This window comes from Herpailurus yagouaroundi, unplaced genomic scaffold (assembly GCF_014898765.1).
Source record: "Herpailurus yagouaroundi ecotype Mexico unplaced genomic scaffold, PumYag 142, whole genome shotgun sequence".
NCBI lineage: Eukaryota > Metazoa > Chordata > Mammalia > Carnivora > Felidae > Herpailurus > Herpailurus yagouaroundi.
The window spans coordinates 61582344-61600839 of record NW_024412397.1 but is presented as its reverse complement, the minus strand read 5'-3'; the positions used below and the strand labels follow the sequence as shown (position 1 = coordinate 61600839).

General features: G+C 45.0%; 1 protein-coding gene across 1 annotated transcript in view; it reads right to left on the bottom strand.

Annotated features, from left to right (window-relative positions):
* The window catches only part of PIEZO2 (piezo type mechanosensitive ion channel component 2), a 456739-nt gene that overhangs the window by 367158 nt on the left and 71085 nt on the right, over positions 1-18496 (bottom strand). Inside the window, 1 exon segment of the mRNA XM_040479417.1 lies at positions 4546-4641. Within this exon segment, the coding sequence (XP_040335351.1) occupies positions 4546-4641 (96 nt within the window).

The following is an 18496-nucleotide window of genomic DNA, read 5'->3' as shown; positions in this document are numbered from 1 at the left end:
ACTATACACCAGACATTGTTTCTGTGACCTGGAAATACAGGAGTAAACAAAACAGCAAAATCCTTCCCATCTTGAAGTTTACATGTCAGAAGGGAAAGAGACTCAGATAATAAATGCATTAAAATGGGACTCTGGCTCAGTTTCAGAGGCAACCCTAAAAGAGCTGAGGAACCAAGCCTCCCTCACTTTCCAATGAATGCTATGGCAAAGGACATTTGTTCTCAACCCGTGGTTCCTTCCCCCGAAGAGGATATGAAACAGAATGGTGGAGAAGCCGAGAGAATTAACTATCTTAGAAAGATTTTCAAGCCTAGTGAGAGTGGCTTCCCAGAGACACCCCTGTGAGCTCCAGGGCCTGGAGCGGCTCTGAAATATGACTTGCCTGGGAAATCCGAAGGGCAAGAAGAGGGGTGAGGGTCTTGTTGAGGTAAGTAATTGCACGCTGACCTATGGCAGATGAAAGGTGCCTGTCCTCCATGGCCTGAGTGTGCACACCCATGTGTGTGTGTGTGTGTATGTGTGTGTGAGAGAGAGAGAGAGAGAGAGAGAGAGAGAGAGAGAGAGAGAGAAAGCGAGAGAGGGGGGAATTGGAGGGGAGAGAGAGCTCCCTTCAGACATCAACTCCCAGGGAGAAATTCCAAGGCCTCCTGACAGCTGGGAAATGGGGTGCCTAGTCCTCAGAGGCGATTCCAAACTTACACCTCAGCTTCCTGCACATGGCAGTTTAGGAGGGATTCTGACAGGAGGAAGCGCCTCCAGCTCAAGTCCACCTGGATGGAGCAGTGGAAAAATCACTCTTAAGTAACTAGGGATGTTTTGTCTGGTGGAAAACAGACTGAAGGGAAAGATCCCCTCCACCACCCCTCCTGACAGTTGAAAAGCTATGGGTAGTTCACTGACCACGAACATGGAACTGTCTCATTTGCCTCACATGACTCTTATTAGTAAGAGTGCCAGGCATGCCTGTCCGCACAGATCGGTCCCCTGACTGCCTCCTGTGGTTCTAGTGACACTCAGGTGGCTCTTGTGTCCCAGTTCTGCTCATGACACCCCTGACTCCCCCCCACTGTAGTCTAATCCAGTCCCATCACAATATTGCAATAATGTAATTATATAATCTTCTAATGACTATAGTCCTCCAGCCTCTGTTAGCTCTTTTTTTTTTAAGTTTATTTATTTATTTTGAGAGAGAGAGAGAACGAGCAAGCACGAGCAGGAGAGGGTAGAGAGAGGGAGAGAGAGAATCCCAAGCAAGCTCCAAGCAGTCAACGCAAAACCGATGTGGGCTCAAACTCACAAACCACGAGATCATGACCTGAGCTGAACTCAAGAATCAGACGCTTAACCCACCAAGCCACCCAGACACCCCTGTTGACTTTTTTTTTTTTTTTACAGTTTTTTAAGTTTATTTATTTAAGAGAGATAGAGACAGTGTGACCAGGGGAGGGGCAGAGAGAGGGGGAGAGAATCCCAAGCAGGCTTCGCACCGTCAGCACAGAGCCTGATGCCTGATGCGGGGCTCAAACCCACGAAATCGTGAGGCCGGGAACTAAGCCACAGAAACACCCTCCAAGCTGCAACCCTGAAACTCTCCACCTGCTTGTCCCTCTATGGATACACTTAGAGGAAACATAATCACACAAGAGTGAAAGAAATCCAACAGACCAAATGCAGGGCACGGGGTCACGCAGTAACTTTTACACGTCAGCACCATGCTTCCAGTCTAGGGGGTCCACGTCATTACGTGGTCCCTGCAATGCGCACAGACGCCTTTGGCTCCGGGGGCAATCCAAACTCACTTGTGGCTTCAGGCAGACAGTCTGCGAGCAGGCAGCACAGAGGCTGCTGACAGTTCTTTCAGTTTGACAACGTGCTCTCCTACCGATTCATGAGAAACGTAGGTGAACGCGAATTTGGAGGTCCGAGCGTGTCAGAGCCTGACTCTTCCTGAAAAACCACACCGTGGTCACTCTGCCAGACCCACCACTGCTTGTGTCTATGCCACGTCGGCTTGCAGGTCCCGGACCACGCACTGCCAGAAATGCCCAGTGTGCGTATCTCCAAACACAGACTTTAGAAATGTCTGGATTGTGAGCCCTGCATGTTCAGAAAAAAATATGTGGGGTATCCTCGCCTAGAGACCCTCTGTGTCTCCATAAACAAACAAGCAAATAAATAAGTGAGGTTACTGTATCTGAATATCAGTCCTGTGTCTTAGCTCCTTGGTCCTGAAGTGCAGGAAAGAGGAAAGTACTCACAACAGTGCTTCCCTATACGAACTGCACAGATGCCTGTGGGTTTCCGTTTCAAGCCCAGTGCCTCCCTCTCTCCCATCAGGAGCAGCACCAGCAGACGTGCGTGCTGATCATGCTTTGCCTGGGCACCGACCTTGCAACATTTTGTGAATTCGGGATATTTCTTTACACAGAGAAGAACGGCTTTTTGCTTTTGATTTCATGCTTCACCTCCTGACAGTGTCAGTCCCTGGTGCACCAGGTAGAAACATTGGGCCGATTGTCCCGCGCTTCTGAAATAGTCGCACGACCACCCCTGCAGAGACTGAGGCAACTCGACAGAAAGCAGGGCTGGTTAGTTGGGAAGAAGGCAAAGCCAGGCACTGTCATCTAAGTATGAAGGGAGAAAATTCCAGTTACCTGATTTTCAGATAAAACCATAAGGAGATACCTTGATATAAAAGTAACAGATCATTTAATTGAACATATACAGGTACTCCTTTTTTATTTTTTTTAATGTTTATTTATTTTTGAGAGACAGAGAGAGAGAGACGGGTACGAGCGGGGGAGGGCAGAGAGAGAGCGAGACACAGAATCAGAAGCAGGCTCCAGGCTCTGAGCTGTCAGCACAGAGCCCGACGTGGGGCTTGAACTCACAAACCAGGAGATCATGACCTGACCCGAAGTCAGACGCTTAACGGACTGAGCCAGCCAGGTGCCCCCAGGTACTCATTTTTAAAGCACTTGTTTCTGAATGTGTATGATACCCCCCCCCTTTTTTTTTTAAAACATGAGCTCCAGGCCAAGCCATGAAATAAAAGTTGCCTGTATGTTATAACCTTGGTTCTGAGGCCAGAAATTACTCTGTTTCAATGTCTTCGTTTATGTTGAACTGTAGGAATGAGGCAAGAGTGGGTGTGGTCCCCTGAAAAAGGGATCTTGAGGTTTGATAAGGATTATGCTTGCACTCACTTTTCTCCAGCTCTTCGTCACTTGTTGTAGTAAGGATTTAAGTGACTTCGAAGAGCCCTTACTTAGGGGGGCACCTGAGTGGCTCAGTCGGTTAAGCATCTGACTCTTGATTTCAGTTTAGGTCATGATCTCACGGTTTGTCAGTTCGAGCCCCACTTCGGGCTCTGGGCTGTCAGTGAGAGATTCTCTTTCTCTTTCTCTCTCTCTCTCTCTCTCTCTCTCTCTCTGCCCCTCTCCCACTCTCATGTGCTCTCTGTCTCAAAATAAATATATAAACTTAAAAAAAAAAAACAAGAGTGGTTACTCCTGTTCTCCCTCAGGCAGGAAAGTCAACATGGCGGCTGCAGTCCTCACTATTCAGATGAAGAATCATAATATGCATTATAAATGCAATAGTTCAGGAAAGACAGAGCCATTATTTGCTGTACTGCATACACCAAGTCGTCACCTCTTTTCCTGAAGATTCACCACAAGTTGATAAGTTGGCGGCAGTGACCAATGGCCCTTCCCGCACCACCCTGTTGGTTGGGCCAAACACAACTTCCTTTTTTTTCCATGTTAATATACAGCCATCTCACCTGAGACACTGGGCACAATCTTTATTTCTGACGGTATTGTTTGGAAAAATTGACCTGGTGTGGTTTAATGTTTATACTTGTGGAAGCACTTCAAATATGGAAACTCAGAAGGCAGACCATGCCTCCTAATTTGAACCTCAGAAGAAATCGTCACATTCTTTTCTATGCCTTCAGATTCTTGCAGGGCAACGGGAAATGGATCCAAAATTTTGCAGCAACATGCTTGAGAAACCCTCCCCCAGACTCAGATTACTCTCTTCCAGTACTTGATTGAGGCATATGGAAGAGATCTCAGCTGATGTATAAACAAGTCATGACCGGGACCCGGCCTCCTACCCAGTACTCCTGCTACGTGGCTTGGAAATGTTAAGACGGTGCTCTGCCTCCTTTCCACTTGCCACCACATTCTCCCCAGCAATCCAATATGCAAAGCGTGTGCCAATGTTGCTCCGCCCTCTGCCTTATTTTGTTGAAAATACCCTGAGTTCACCTTAACCAGCCAGAATGTTCCAGATACACTGCAAGCGTACCAACGAAGACCGACTTGGGAACTTGCGGGGGAGGATAGCTCTGTAAATGACAAAAACGTGTCACCAACCAGCTCCACGCTACTCAACTTGCAGCTGCTCAAACCCTTGACGCCCGCTCCCAACGGGACCAGCACGACGCACAGACAGCATCTCTCGTATCAGATAAAGACAGACCCAGGAGCCCAGCGAAATGCATTCCGACCTCAGCAGAGAACAGCACACGTCTCTTACCTTGCATCGTTGCTTTTGTTGGTTCCGAGAACAGGGGGATGAGCAAGAGGTAGATGAGGTAGACAAAGGAGAGCCCATTGTACCGGAACGCACACGCTGCGGTTGGGAAGAGAAATGAGAGGGAGAGCGTCATTAACAATGGCAGGCTGATGGGACCAGGGTGCACAGGGCCTGCGTGGGTGACTGCATCAGCCGTCGCGAGATCAAATGGCGACCTAAGCAGATAAGTCAATTAGGAAGTAAAAATTCAGCCTTTCTTCTGTGTTCCTCACTCTGTCGAGCACCATTAGAAATGCAGAATTAAAATGCATGATCCCTGCTCTTAAAATCTACCAGGAAGGCAGCACCCACATACCTGAATGAAGGCAGTCCATAAATGAGTCATAAATTAAGCTGGAGAAATTAACATTGCTACAGAAATATAGAGGCAACGGGATTGGGGAGGGTTTGGGATGCGCGGGGAAGGTTTTTCCATGGAAGAGAGGAGACAGAAGAGACAGACAACAGAAGGATATTTGGTAAACGCTCCATGGCAGGGCTTTACACAAATTTTCTCATTTAATCCTCATTTTATGAGTAGGAACAGTCAGGCTCAGAAAGACTCAACCGCTCACCTGAATCTCCCAACTAGGATTTGACCGAGTTAGAATTAAGCTCAGACCTGCCAGGCTCCCGACCCTATGCTCCTTCTTCTGCATCGCTTATCTGACACACAGAACTCCAACGACTGGCTCCAGTGCGTGCCTTAGCTCTCCAGGTTCCCATTTCCCCATCTGTGAGGCACACATGATAACTGTCTGTAACTCATTGACTCATCATGAGGGATAAATAGAAAGATATAATATGATAATACCTATGGCTCAGCGTCTTATACCCAGGAGGCCCTCAAAAACATGAGCATTTATCGTATCATCCTCATTATCATCCAGGGAGAAGAAAGTGTGCAGTGTTCCATGCAGAAAGAAAATGAGCACATTATAGCAATAAGAAATAAATTTACTGGCTGACTAAAGAAAAACTAAAGACGAGAAGGACTGAATATGAACCTGTGAGGTGAGGAAATCTGTTTAATGATTACACAGATGGAAACATGTTGGAATGAAAGTTGGGAGGAGAGAAAATAGAAGGCAGTGGACTATGGAGTTGATGTTAGTACATAACCATAATAACAATTATTACTATTAAATAATAATAATAATGATGATGATGATGATGATCTGGTGACTGTGTGAGAAATTTGGACTGGGAGAGAGTGAAACTGAAAAGTTGTGGTAATTGGGGAATAAATGAGGATTCCAGACAGAGCAGTGATGACAGCAAGTTTAAAAAGCAGCAGATGGAATAAAAAAGCATTTTGTAAAATAAATATGGAGAGGTGTGAAGAGAAATTATACAACAGTGACTCCAAGGCTTGTAACCCAGGCAATGATAAGGATTACTGCCATGGAGAAAAGTGATTTAAGAAGTGGTAAGTTTAGGGGCGTCTGGGTGGCTCAGTTGGTTAAGTGTCCAACTTCGGCTCAGGTCATGACCGCACGGTTCGTGAGTTTGAGCCCCACACTGGGCTCTTTGCTGTCAGCACAGAGCCTGCTTCGGATCCTCTGTCCCCCTCTCTTTCTGCTCCTCCTCTGTTTGTTCTCTCTCTCTCTCTCTCTCTCTCTCTCTCTCTCTCAAAATAAATAAACAAACTTTAAAAAAATATGAGTTTACCTTTAGACAAACTCACAGAATTAAATCACAGGGTGGGGACCAGATGGAAACAGCCAGTCGTTAGCATGGACAGCATCCTTGCTTAGGGCTCTAGGGGGAAAGGGAGCTGCAGCCTGAGCAAAGTGTTCGCAGAAATGACAAGAAGGGACAGATTCTCCCAAGGCAAGAGCAATGGACAGATGTACACAAGACAGAAGCATCTGCCGCGACTGCTGCCTGCATATGGGGTAAAGATGGAGGGGAGACTGGCAGGTATGCAAGAAAAAAAAGCGGCAGAAAATTTAGGACAGACATGAGAAAATCCAGGAAGGTCCAGTTTCACAAGAGAACAAGTTTTCACGAAAAAGTTCACTACGACAGAGAGATGAATTGATCACCAGCAAGGATGTCTTCGAAGGTCTCTGAAGGAGGAGGTCGTCACATGGAAATGTAAGAGAAGCACTGTTGTAACCAAGAAGTAGGAAATGAGAAGGGGAGTCCGGGGGGGTCAAGAGACCCCGAGAGGATTGAGTAGGGGAGACATGGCACGGGCAAGGCCTGGGTGCCCTTGGTCAGAGGGTGGAGCATCTGGAACCACAGGACAATCCAGTGTGCGATGCACATTGGGACTCACAAACATAGTTCCCACGCAGGGAGACCAGATCCAGAAGGGCTGATCTTGAGACAGAATTTGAACAGCAGGAGCATGGCATAGGCCAGCCCCCAGCCCTCGCTTCTGGTGGCTTACTCTATTTTTTTTTTTTTTAATTTTTTTTTCAACGTTTATTTATTTTTGGGACAGAGAGAGACAGAGCATGAACGGGGGAGGGGCAGAGAGAGAGGGAAACACAGAATCGGAAACAGGCTCCAGGCTCTGAGCCATCAGCCCAGAGCCTGACGCGGGGCTCGAACTCACGGACCGCGAGATCGTGACCTGGCTGAAGTCGGACGCTTAACCGACTGCGCCACCCAGGCGCCCCAACTGGTGGCTTACTCTAGAGTCCAGCAATCAGCGGCACAGTAGGGCAAAGTGAGGGATGGTATCCTAAGGAGAGGAGGAATTCAGAAAACCTGCTTTTTCATTCCCAAAGAATCGCGCACATATTTGTAGCTGTTTACACCATCACTGACATTCCTAATCTCCTTTATGGAAAGACCCAAAGCAGGAAAAACTTTCACACTATTGATGGGGCTGACAGGAAAATATATAAATGGGACAATGTAAAGGAATAAAAACATATGCTTGAATTGGCTTTCTAGATTGTTTTTCCTTCTGTCTCTTATTTCTCATCCACAGTTGAAGCTCCTTAAAAACAATTCAAAGATATTTGGTTATTCATTCAGCTAACAAATATTTATTGAGCGTGTACTATGTGCCGGGACCCCCAAAGATCCTCCTCTGCCTTTGGGAACTCACATTTTGGTGAGGAGACGTATGAGGAACAACAAACACAAGGTCAACCACCAGCAGGTGAGCCAGCTGACCGAGTCTTCCGTGGGAGAGGGTGCCAGGGCGGGGACTTGGAGCAGAAGCAGGCGCAGCCTGGGTGACCCGCCCCACAGTGTCCCACAGGGCGCCAGTGTGCCAGCAGAGTCCTGCATGGGGCCAGACCGGGTGCACCTTGCAAGGAAGGGATCAGAAGACACTGGCTGTCACTCTGAGATGTCAGTTCTGTGCCGGTTCTCACCCTCAGTTCCAGGCTGCAAGCCCAGCTCCTGCCTAGGCCCGCGGCTCCGTGCCTCAGTTCACACCCTGTGTGCTGCGCCGCTGCCCAGCTAAAGAGCAATCACCCTCCATATGCTGCTTCCTGCCTGCAGGCTTCGCCCGCACCCCTCCCTCCGACCGCAACACCTTGCCATCCTTCCTCCACCAAGCATCTTGCCACACGGCTTACGTGTGTCCTCCTCTGGCTCATCGCCCATGTCCACAGCCTCCCAAACAGGTGCATTTCACCCCCTGGTGCCTCTTCCAGGTCACTTCTCATTCAGCGTCGCACGCATCAGTACAGATGCCTGTGACCACCTCTGCTGTCTCCAGGGCCCCGTGCACAGGGGGTGCTCAGACCCACGAGAATCACGAAAAGTGCATAAATGAATGAAATGGAATGGAAAAGACATGAGGGCATCCAGAAAGAGAAGCAGGCTATCCAAGTGTGCAGCCTGCCCGGCAGCAGAAACACACCACAATGGACATTTAAATAAAAACATCACAATTGACATTTACACAACCGTAAACAAAATACACACCTAAACAACTGGAACATTTCTTTCTTTTCAGCCCTACCCTAGGGGTTTTGTCCATGTTCATTAGTATTGTGCAGCAAAATTACCCATTCCTGAGTATTTCTGGGGGAAAAACTCAAGTAGAATTCACTTTAACGAGCATTCACAGTGACTTATCCGCTGTGAATGTGTCTCATAATAGCTTACAAAAATGTGCTTGCTATGGGTCAAGCCCTGACGTGTGCACTCCATGCACACTGACCACATGATTACCATGCCCCTTTCACAGGGACTGTTATTACTCTCTCTCTACACACGAAAAACCAGGAAGCGCAGGTAAGTAACCAGGCTGAGGATTGAGCCGGGGAGTCTAGTCCCCAAGCCTGCACAATCATTAGGAAGCATCGCGGCCTCACGATGGCTCCATGCCGTCACCTGTCTATCCTGTCCCCAGTTAACCGTCAGGGGCTCAGTGAGCCAGAGCCTTCCCTCCACAGGATGACAAACGCTCTGCATGTATCAGTCTTGCTGTTTCAGTTTTATAACCTCACTCTGTCCGGTTTCCAATTATGCATAGTGGAAATGTGTACACTGGGGACATTCCCCAAGACTGACTTTGGAGGGGGAGAAAGGAGACCGCTGTTGGGGTCTCGCAGCACAGCCTTTGGTAACCACTATTCACAGCTAAGTCCGAAGACCTTAAGGAGAGGACAAGGACAACGGTCCCCCGTAATGGCCACCTCCTGGTTGTCATGCCCATATGTAATCCCTTGCTTCTGAATACAGGCTGGAGCCAGTGACTCCCCGTGAAGAGAGACAGTAAAAGTATCCTGCTACCACTTGGTGGCTTCTATTCTGGGTGCCCCTCTGCCTCTCCCCTTGCTCACCAGGCATGTGGCAAGGGGCTGAAGTCTCCAGCCAGCAGCCAGCCCTCTCCGGCCAACAGCCACGCGAGTTAGCTTGGAGGCAGCTCATCTGGAGACCGTGACCTCACCCCCACCCCCCACCCCACCTTGACTGCAGCCTTGTGAGACAGCCTGCACCACATGCGGAGCCACACCTGGGTTCCTGATTCCCAGAAACTCTCAGATAGTTTGAGCTGCTAAATACCTAGGCAATTTGTATGCATTAAGAGATACCCACACTTAAAAATCAAGCTACTTCTAAAAATCCAACTTCATTTATTTTTGTCTGAAATTATCCCATTTGACTGATGACAGTGGCCCAACAAGGTGAATTCCCTGCTTTACTTTTTATATGTAAAGTTGCTATCCAGGAGCTCACCCAAGCTGCTGGGGACTCTGAATGACATTTCCTTTTTTTTTTTTTAATGTTTATTTTTTGAGACTGAGAGAGAGAGAGAGAGAGAGAGAGAGCGAGAGCATGAGTGGAACAGAAGCAGAGAGAGAGAATGACACAGAATCCGAAGCAGGCTCCAGGCTCTGAGCAGTCAGTACACAGCCGGACACAGGGCTTGAACTCACAAACCGCGAGATCGTGACCTGAGCTGAAGTCGGACACTTAACGGACTGAACCACCCAGGCACCCCTAAATGACATTTCTAAGTGAGTTATCCCCATCAAGCGCAAAATATGACTTTGAACTTGCTGAGGCAGCACATGTGAGCTAGAAAAGCCTTAGAAGGCAAATAGCAATCGCTCCTTCATCAAGCATGATGTTGCCTTTTTGCAGGAGCACATTTGCAGCTCTTCGTAATGAGCTCTTGTGTTCTGTCTGCACTGTGTTCCAGATACCCCGCACCTCTCTTGGACAGTCAAGACACCTGGACCTCTGCCCTCTGCCTCAAGAACTTTACTGTTGATAGTACAATTTTTTTTTTTAAATTGCTCAGAGGAGAAGGATTCTTTGCTTTGGCTAAGAATGTACTACAGTTTCCACTATTCCTACCTGGTTTTAATGACCCATAATTATATGGAAACCCCCCCAAAAGGGTGACAACGGTTGACAGGAATTTCCCAAACAAAAGACCTTGCCAGGCCTAGAGGGCCCACAATTACAAACCAGGAGTCAACAAGTTATCAAGTGAAGTGGTTTATAAATGCGAATACCATCGTTTGAACTGTAAACAATTGAACTTGCCTCATTAAGGAACTTCATTTTGTAAAGATCAAAGTTGGCAAGCAGTTTTGGGAAAACTCTCCCAACAGGAAATGATTGGACTTTGACAATTCATCAAAATGAAAAGGGGAAAAATCTGTTGCAAGTATGAAATTGTTAAGATGACCACACAACATTATTTTAAATTTATTTTTATTTTTTTAATGTTTATTTATTTTTGAGACAGAGAGAGACAGAGTGCAAGTGGGGGAGGGGCAGAGAGAGAGAGGGAGACACAGAATCCAAAGAGGCTCTGAGCCGTCAGCACAGAGCCCGACGTGGGGCCTGAACTCACGGACTGTGAGATCATGACCAGTGAGATCATGACCCGAGTTGAAGTCAGATGCCCAACTGACTGAGCCACCCAGGTACCCCTGTCATGCAACATTTATAAAAATACTTGATTGCAGTTTGTGTACAGATCTTCCTCGACTTACAGTGGGGTTACGTCCCAATGAAACCAAAGTAAGATGAAAATAATGATAGTCTAAAATGTATTAATACACCTAACCTACTGAACGTCATAGCTCAGCCCAGACTGCCTTAAACGTGCGAAGGACACTTACTTTTTTGTAACGTTTATTCATTTTTTGATAGAGAGAGACACAGCGTGAGTAGGGGAGGGTCAGAGAGAGAGGGAGACACAGAATCTGAAACAGGCTTCAGGCTCTGAGCTGTCAGTCCAGAGCCCGATGTGGGGCTCGAATTCACGGACTGTGATATCATGACCTGAGCCGAAGTCGGACGCCCAACCGACTGAGACACCCAGGCGCCCCGAAGGACACTTACTTTAGCCTACAATTAAAGGAATCATCTGACACAGGCCGATTTTATAATCAAGTGTTGAATCGCTGGTGCAACTGACTGAATACTGTACTGAAAGTGACAAACACAATGGCTGTCTGGATATAGAATGGCAAGAATGTAAGTCTTACGGCTACTGACCCTCGTACGCGGTGTGGTGAACGGGGAGCAGTGGCTGCTACCACCCAGCATCGTGGGAGAACATTGCACTGCAGGCCGCCAGCCCAAATTCCAAGTTCAAAATACAGTTTCTACTGAATGCATATTGCTTTTGTCCAATCATCCGCCAAAAGGCGGGACCATCTGTATAATAATTTCCCCTTGACTACAATATGATCGCAGAGAGATTTAAGCAACTTTAATTTACCCTTCCATAATAGTTGAAGGCAACAATTTTAGATTATGTTATTAAAGGTAAGGGCTCACAGAGTTGAATTTTTAGCCAGATGTGATCTCCTACTTCCTTCATACCCTGTAGCAAAGCCAAACAGCATCTCACTATTGATGGCCTCGGAGACAATGCTTTAAATGTTTAGAATCTCCGTTTCAACTAAGTACATTCTAAATGCTCTTTATTGCCTCAAGGAGTTTTGTTTATTTTAACAGTTGCCAGAGCAGTAGAAACACAGTATTCAGAACAAGCAACTTCAGCACCAAGTGACAAAAGAGTTCTGTCCATTCAGTGATTCCAGAAATTTTTTGTTCGTTCGTACTTTTAATATTTTTTCCTTCTCCACTCTGGAGCATTTAATTGCTTTTAAAAGGATGTCCTCTCAAAATCCTGGTTATTTTATTTTTAAAAAATGACAACAAGAGAATCAGCTGCAAGTATTTACAATGGAGCGGGGAAAAAAATTAAACAATGGTAGATTTTTCCTAAGGAAAGCTATCAAAGAAGAGGGACAGGAAAAAGGCTGTTATGTCACCTGATTCATTGTCTATTTGTGTAGAATTCTTTTTCCCATTATACACTCCTGTGTCTTAGATCCGGCTAAAGTTATAAATGTCTCAAGTAGTGATGCTTTAGAACTGAGAGTCAAGACCCAGTTCTTCCCGTTTCCTTTATGTCTGACCTCCACGTCCGCAAGAGGCTGGACAAGGCTGGGACAAGAACACCTTCCTTCAGAAAGGTTCAAAAATATTTCATCAAGAAAGATGCTACCAGGGGCGCCTGAGTGGCTCAGTCAGTTAAACGTCCGACTTCAGCTCAGGTCATTATCTTGCGGTCCAGGAGTTTAAACCCCGCATCAGGCTCTGTGCTGACGGCTCAGAGCCTGGAGCCTGCTTCGGATTCTGTGTCTTCCTCTCTCTGCCCCTTCCCTGCCCACACTCTGTCTCTGTCTCTCTCTGTCAAAAATAAATAAACATTAAAAAAAAAAAGAAAGATGCTACCAAAAGGTCTCTCTCCCCCTACAGGTCAGAAAGGCAAGACATATGCTTGCGTACTTATTCTTATCATGTAACACCTGCATTATCTCCTTTCTGCACACCATAAGAATGTTCATACATGTGTACCACAAAAAGCTAATAGAAATAATTTTCAAATAATAGAATATGCCGTCACGTTTGGGGATAGTCCCTATATTTTAACATTGTCCAGAGATGTATGAAAGCTGACTTCGTTCCACGGAGTTCATCAGTACAGTCCTGAATCCATCAATCAGGTATTTGTCACACTTCAAGAAATAGAAATATCTCACCACACAAAAAAAAGAAATGGAATTATAGGACATGATGAAGGTGTTACCTAACACTACAGTGGTCATCATTTTGCAATATTTAAGTGTATCAAATCAATACCATGTATACCTTTAAACTTATACAATAGTTATATGTCAATATATCTCAGAAAAACTAGAAGAGCAATATTATACTGTACATTAATTTCATTAAAGAAGTCAGTTAAAAGAATGTAATTTTAGAATAAAGCATCAAAGAAAATAAGACTTTTACATGGTAATGGATTGCAAGGTCTTAGAATCAAATTGTAGTAGCAGAAAATCATAACCATTACTCAGTTTGCTAAAATTTTAAGCCAGTTTAAGGAAAAATCAGGTGAAAGCATCTCATTTATAAAGGATAGAAGCCTTGCGGCGCCTGGGTGGCTCAGTCGGTTGAGCATCCGACTTCGGCTCAGGTCACGATCTCACGGTCCGTGAGTTCGAGCCCCGCATCGGGCTCTGGGCTGATGGCTCGGAGCCTGGAGCCTGCTTCCGATTCTGTGTCTCCCTCTCTCTGCCCCTCCCTCTCTCTCTGCCCCTCCCTCTCTCTCCCTGCCCCTCTCTCTCATGCTCTGTCTCTGTCTCAAAAATAAATAAACGGTAAACAAAAATAAAAAAAATAAATAAAGGATAGAAGCCTTTGGTCTGAGTTTTCTACTTAACTCAAAACAACCTGGGGTGCTATCTGTAAAACATAAGCTGAACCAGATGGTCACTAAAATTTAGTTAGATTTTTTTTTTTTTTTGGCCTCTGAATTTAAACATTCATTGCCTTTTAAATTATTAAGAGGTAGGATTCTGTTTTATTTGTTAATTAATTTAATACATACCAAATATTACTAACAGTATTAAAAGCTTAACTTGGGGTGCTTGGATGGCTCAATCGGTTAAGCCTCCAACTTTGGCTCAGGTAATGATCTCTCAGTTCGTGAGTTCAAGGCCTGCATCAGGCTCTTGCCTGGAGCCTGCTTCAGATTCTGTGTGTCCCTCTTTCTCTGCCCCTTCCCTGCTCACCCTCTATCTCTCAAAAATAGATAAACATTTAAAAAAAATTCTAAGTTTAACTGAGTTTTCTAAACACATCCTGATTGATTATACAGTTGGCATAAAACGAATTCTAAAGACTATGGTGCTTTTTCCTTGTTTATAAATATCTTTGAACCTAACATTCACCATTTTATAAGTTTACCCACAGAAAGTTGTCATATTTAAAATACAAATCCTTCCGCTCAAGCTTGACCTTGCTCACCCCTCCTCACGTGAGAGAATAATAGCACAGATTGTCTCCTGTATTTGCGAATGAAACAAAACAAAGCTTTTATGAATGAATTTGCGAATGAAACGTGTCGCCACGTTTACTAAATCACTCCCCTTTCTTCATACACACATTTATTCACAAGGAAGGAAAGTACCTTTTAACTCCATCTTGATTCACCTCTGTGTAACTAAACACTTTACAAAGCTATGGATCATTCTACCTCTCTAGCAGGCTGTGACTAGCAGAATGTAGACCCTCTTCTAGGGTTTCAAATTATTGATTGCAATGAAGACTTAACCTGTAAAAAGATTATTTGTAAGAATTTAAAACTTATTGTGCTCAGTAAAAACTATTTTTTAAGTTTATTTATTTATTTATTTATTTATTTAGAGAGAATATGAGCAGGGGAGGGGCAGAGAGAGAGGAAGAGAGAGAATCCCAAGTAGGCTCCGTGCTATCAGCACAGAGTTCGATGCAGGGCTTGAACTCACAAACCATGAGATCATGACCTGAGCCAAAACCAAGAGTCAGACGCTTAACCAACTGAGCCGTCCAGGTGCCCCAAACACTGTTTTTAAATAAGAGTGCTGATTATCACTCATGCCTAATTTTATATTAACTTTTCACTTCCAGTTTTTGACTTCTAATTAACTCTGTCTTTATGAACTCGATCTTATTGATTTTTAATTAATGCTACTTTTCTGGAATTTTCCCAAAGGTTAACTTCTCTTCCTAAAAAATATAAATTCTACTATAGTACAAATTTACTGTAGCTGGGTTTTTACATCATCGGTCCTCTGAAAAAACTAAGAAGTGCTTAGAAACCTAATGATAAAGCAAAGTTCCTTACTGGACTTTGCTTAGATTTGTTAACAAGTTTACTTTTACAGACTCATCGAGACTTCACGTTCGGAAATTTACCCTCCATCTATGTGGATATCAGCATCTCTAAAGTACTAGGTTGAACCACTGAACTTGATATGCCACTAATGTTTAAATATTAGTAAGTTCTCATGATTCAAACCTTGTTACAAGTGGAGAATAAACATCATTTCCATTTCAGAAATAAGACAATCAGCCACAGTGCTATTCTATCTATAAGCCACTTGAGACAACTATGGAAAAGGGGGACAGCCAGGGCTGGAACATAGTTGTAGTCATGTATAAAAAGTATTTGTGTAAGTGGCAGTGACTTTTTAATAACAGGGTTAATTTGCTACCTCCTACAGTCCCTTTTTTGAAAGATTTAGTAAAGTAAGATTTTTTGTGTGTAGGCTTTCACCATAGGCTGTAGAACAGTCTGGATTATTCTCAGTAGCATCCTTCCTGGACTGACATGTGCACTCACACAAGAAGAAATCAATGAGTTCATGTTTCTCTCATCCTCAGCACACGATGCTGCTCAGAGCTATATCTTGTTTAACAACTAAGAAGGCTGAAAACTGATGAAAGATAACCATTTTTATCTTGATAAATTTACTCTGACATCCTGCCTGCTTCCTCCTGGGAACACCTTCTTCTCTGACATATATGGAGTTATTGTTATTGCCTTCAAATATTTCTGTTGCCTGAGAAGCAGACACACCTTTCGTGGCACTGATTCAGCTCTCGACCATGTCTGGGCTTTATGCTTATGATACCACACGAATGAGGGCAGCCTCCGGCCACGGTGTCAAACCATCGCTCCCAGAACAACATCCAAAACAGCAATGGATTAGCCTCTTCTGCCAGATCTCTTTGCTCTGTATGCAGAATCTTTGACCTTGGATTTAGTCCCTTCCTCATCACTCCAAATGCCGATTGCACGCAAAGTCTGTGTCACTGACAAAGGAGTAGGTACAAAAGAATCCTTACAGAGACTTCTAGGCTTGCCCACCCAACCACATCCCACTCCCCAGACTGCCTTGGCCTTTTCCACTCTCTACCTTACTACCCTTCTTTTCAACATACACCACATCCTCCTGCCTTATGAAATTAAATAGTTTAAAACTTGTTGACAGGCTGCTCTATTTGGAGAATGAGAGTAACAATTCCAGTAACATGGTTAAGCTGACTCTGTTTCCATCAGCTCTCAGCCTTGACCCGATAAAGTATTTGATTGTTGGCCAATAGGTAAAGAAGTCTTGGATCTCCTAAGTTTCCAGGCATAAGATGACATTTGACCCTTCCTGACCCATTGTTATGCCCCATTATTTACGAGATGATCCACAATGTGTCAGAACTTTTCCCAGAGTCCCCTCAGATGAGACTGTTTGGGTATCTTGGTCTATCTCCCAAATGCAGGTATGACTCATGAGCCATTGTGAGGCTCAGCTGGGTGGTTCATATCAAAATTCTGCAGAGGTCGGGTTACCTCTACAAATGTGTTTGCTAAGTCACTTGGTAATATTTCATTGAAAGATAGGGAGGTCGCAGACCCTGCCACCATTGCCTATGTCTTGCAAAGGCTCTAAGCAACAATGCACTCTCTTAAATATGCCTCCATTCCAGCTAGAGCCCCCTATTAGCCATTCTCCAAACTTGCATATCACCAGGCCCTTGGCCACTTTGGAACAGGGGCTCCTTCCTGTTCATTACTCTATTTCCACTTTCTATTCCTAAACACAGTATGCATGCAGTAAATATTTACTGAAAGAGCACATAAAAAAAGCACAGCCCCCGCTTGGGATTCTCTCTCTCTCCCTCTCTCTGTCCCTCACCTGCTCGTGCATGCGTGGTCTTCTCTTTCCCTCTCTCTCTCTCAAAATTAACTTTAAAAAACGGGCAGGAAATTTGCAAAATGAAACGTACGTGATTTGGGGTGAATCACACAATGGCCAATAAGTCACCCCAACCACTCCATCAGTAAGAACTAGCATAGTAAGCCAACTAAACCTTCGTAGCAACAACTGAAGTAGGAGGGCAAGGGCAGGGAAACAGAGATTAGGAGCTCTCACTACCTTCCACTGAAATCCTGAGGTGGCTTGGTATTTTTAAATAGGCTTGCCCTTCCTTGGCACAAATGGATCCTGAAGAACAAATGATCCTTCTTGGTCTTGTCTCAGAAAAAAAAAAAAAAATCAGTTTCTGTGTTTTTTTTTTCCCTCAGCTATCATCTGGAACCTGTTAACTTTTGTTAACTTTTGCAGCAGATTGCCTAGAAATACAACCGGGATGGTAAAGGAAAGCAAACTCCAACTTTCTTCTTCCTACTCATTTTCTTTAGCAATACACCCTGGGGCCCCCAAGTCCCTCCCCCCAAGTCCTCTTCCAGACTGCAATAATGGGGGGCATTTCAAAGGAGAAAAAGCACAATTTGGTCCTAGTAAATTATATTCAACTCCTCTACCAGCATGTAGGGATGTGGAAACACACGGGAATGAATCCATCCATCTGTAGCTTCCTGTGAATCAGAGGTGACCCTTTCTGTCACAGACGTCAGTCACCAGAGTGGCTGTCACCTCCTTCACTCTGCAGAACTCCTTCAGGTGAGCCCAGCAACCTGCTCTACCTGCCCGCCCCCCGCCATTCACAACCGGAGGGTCCAGCCCAGGCCAGTCTTTTTTCTTCCTGTTCCTTCCTGACCAGCAGCTGGTGCAAGGCCAGTCCTCTCCCTCAGGAAAATCTGAATACGATCACTTTACGGGTGAAGAGTATGAGGCAGACTGACTTCAATATTTTAACTTTATTTCATGTGTAGCTACTCTCAAAAGCTAATCTGTTGTGTTTTACTACAAGATGGCAGTATTTTTTTTTTTTTTTTATTCAATTAATAGCTGGGACCAGGGTTTCTCTTAGAAAAAGAACTGTATTTGTTTGGACATTTTGTGTGATAGATTCTTGGGTTTGAATGGGAGATCCCGAGGAGTCCAGGAAAGGGCACAAAGGCTCTCCTAGATGGGGCTTCAGAAAAGGAGAGAGATTAGAAAGAGAACCCTGAGCATGGAAGTGAAGCCACTCAGCTGTGTAAGGCTTGCAGGACACGGTGTGACCTCCTCCTAGGAAACAGGGAACTCATAAAGCCTCGGTGCAAAGCACCTAAAAGAACCGCACCTTGCATCCGACTTGACATGAGGCAGAACTGAGGCAAGCCACAGATATAGGAAGCCCCCAGGCAGAAAGACTTGGGGAATTTTGCAGAAATCATCCTCAGAGAGCT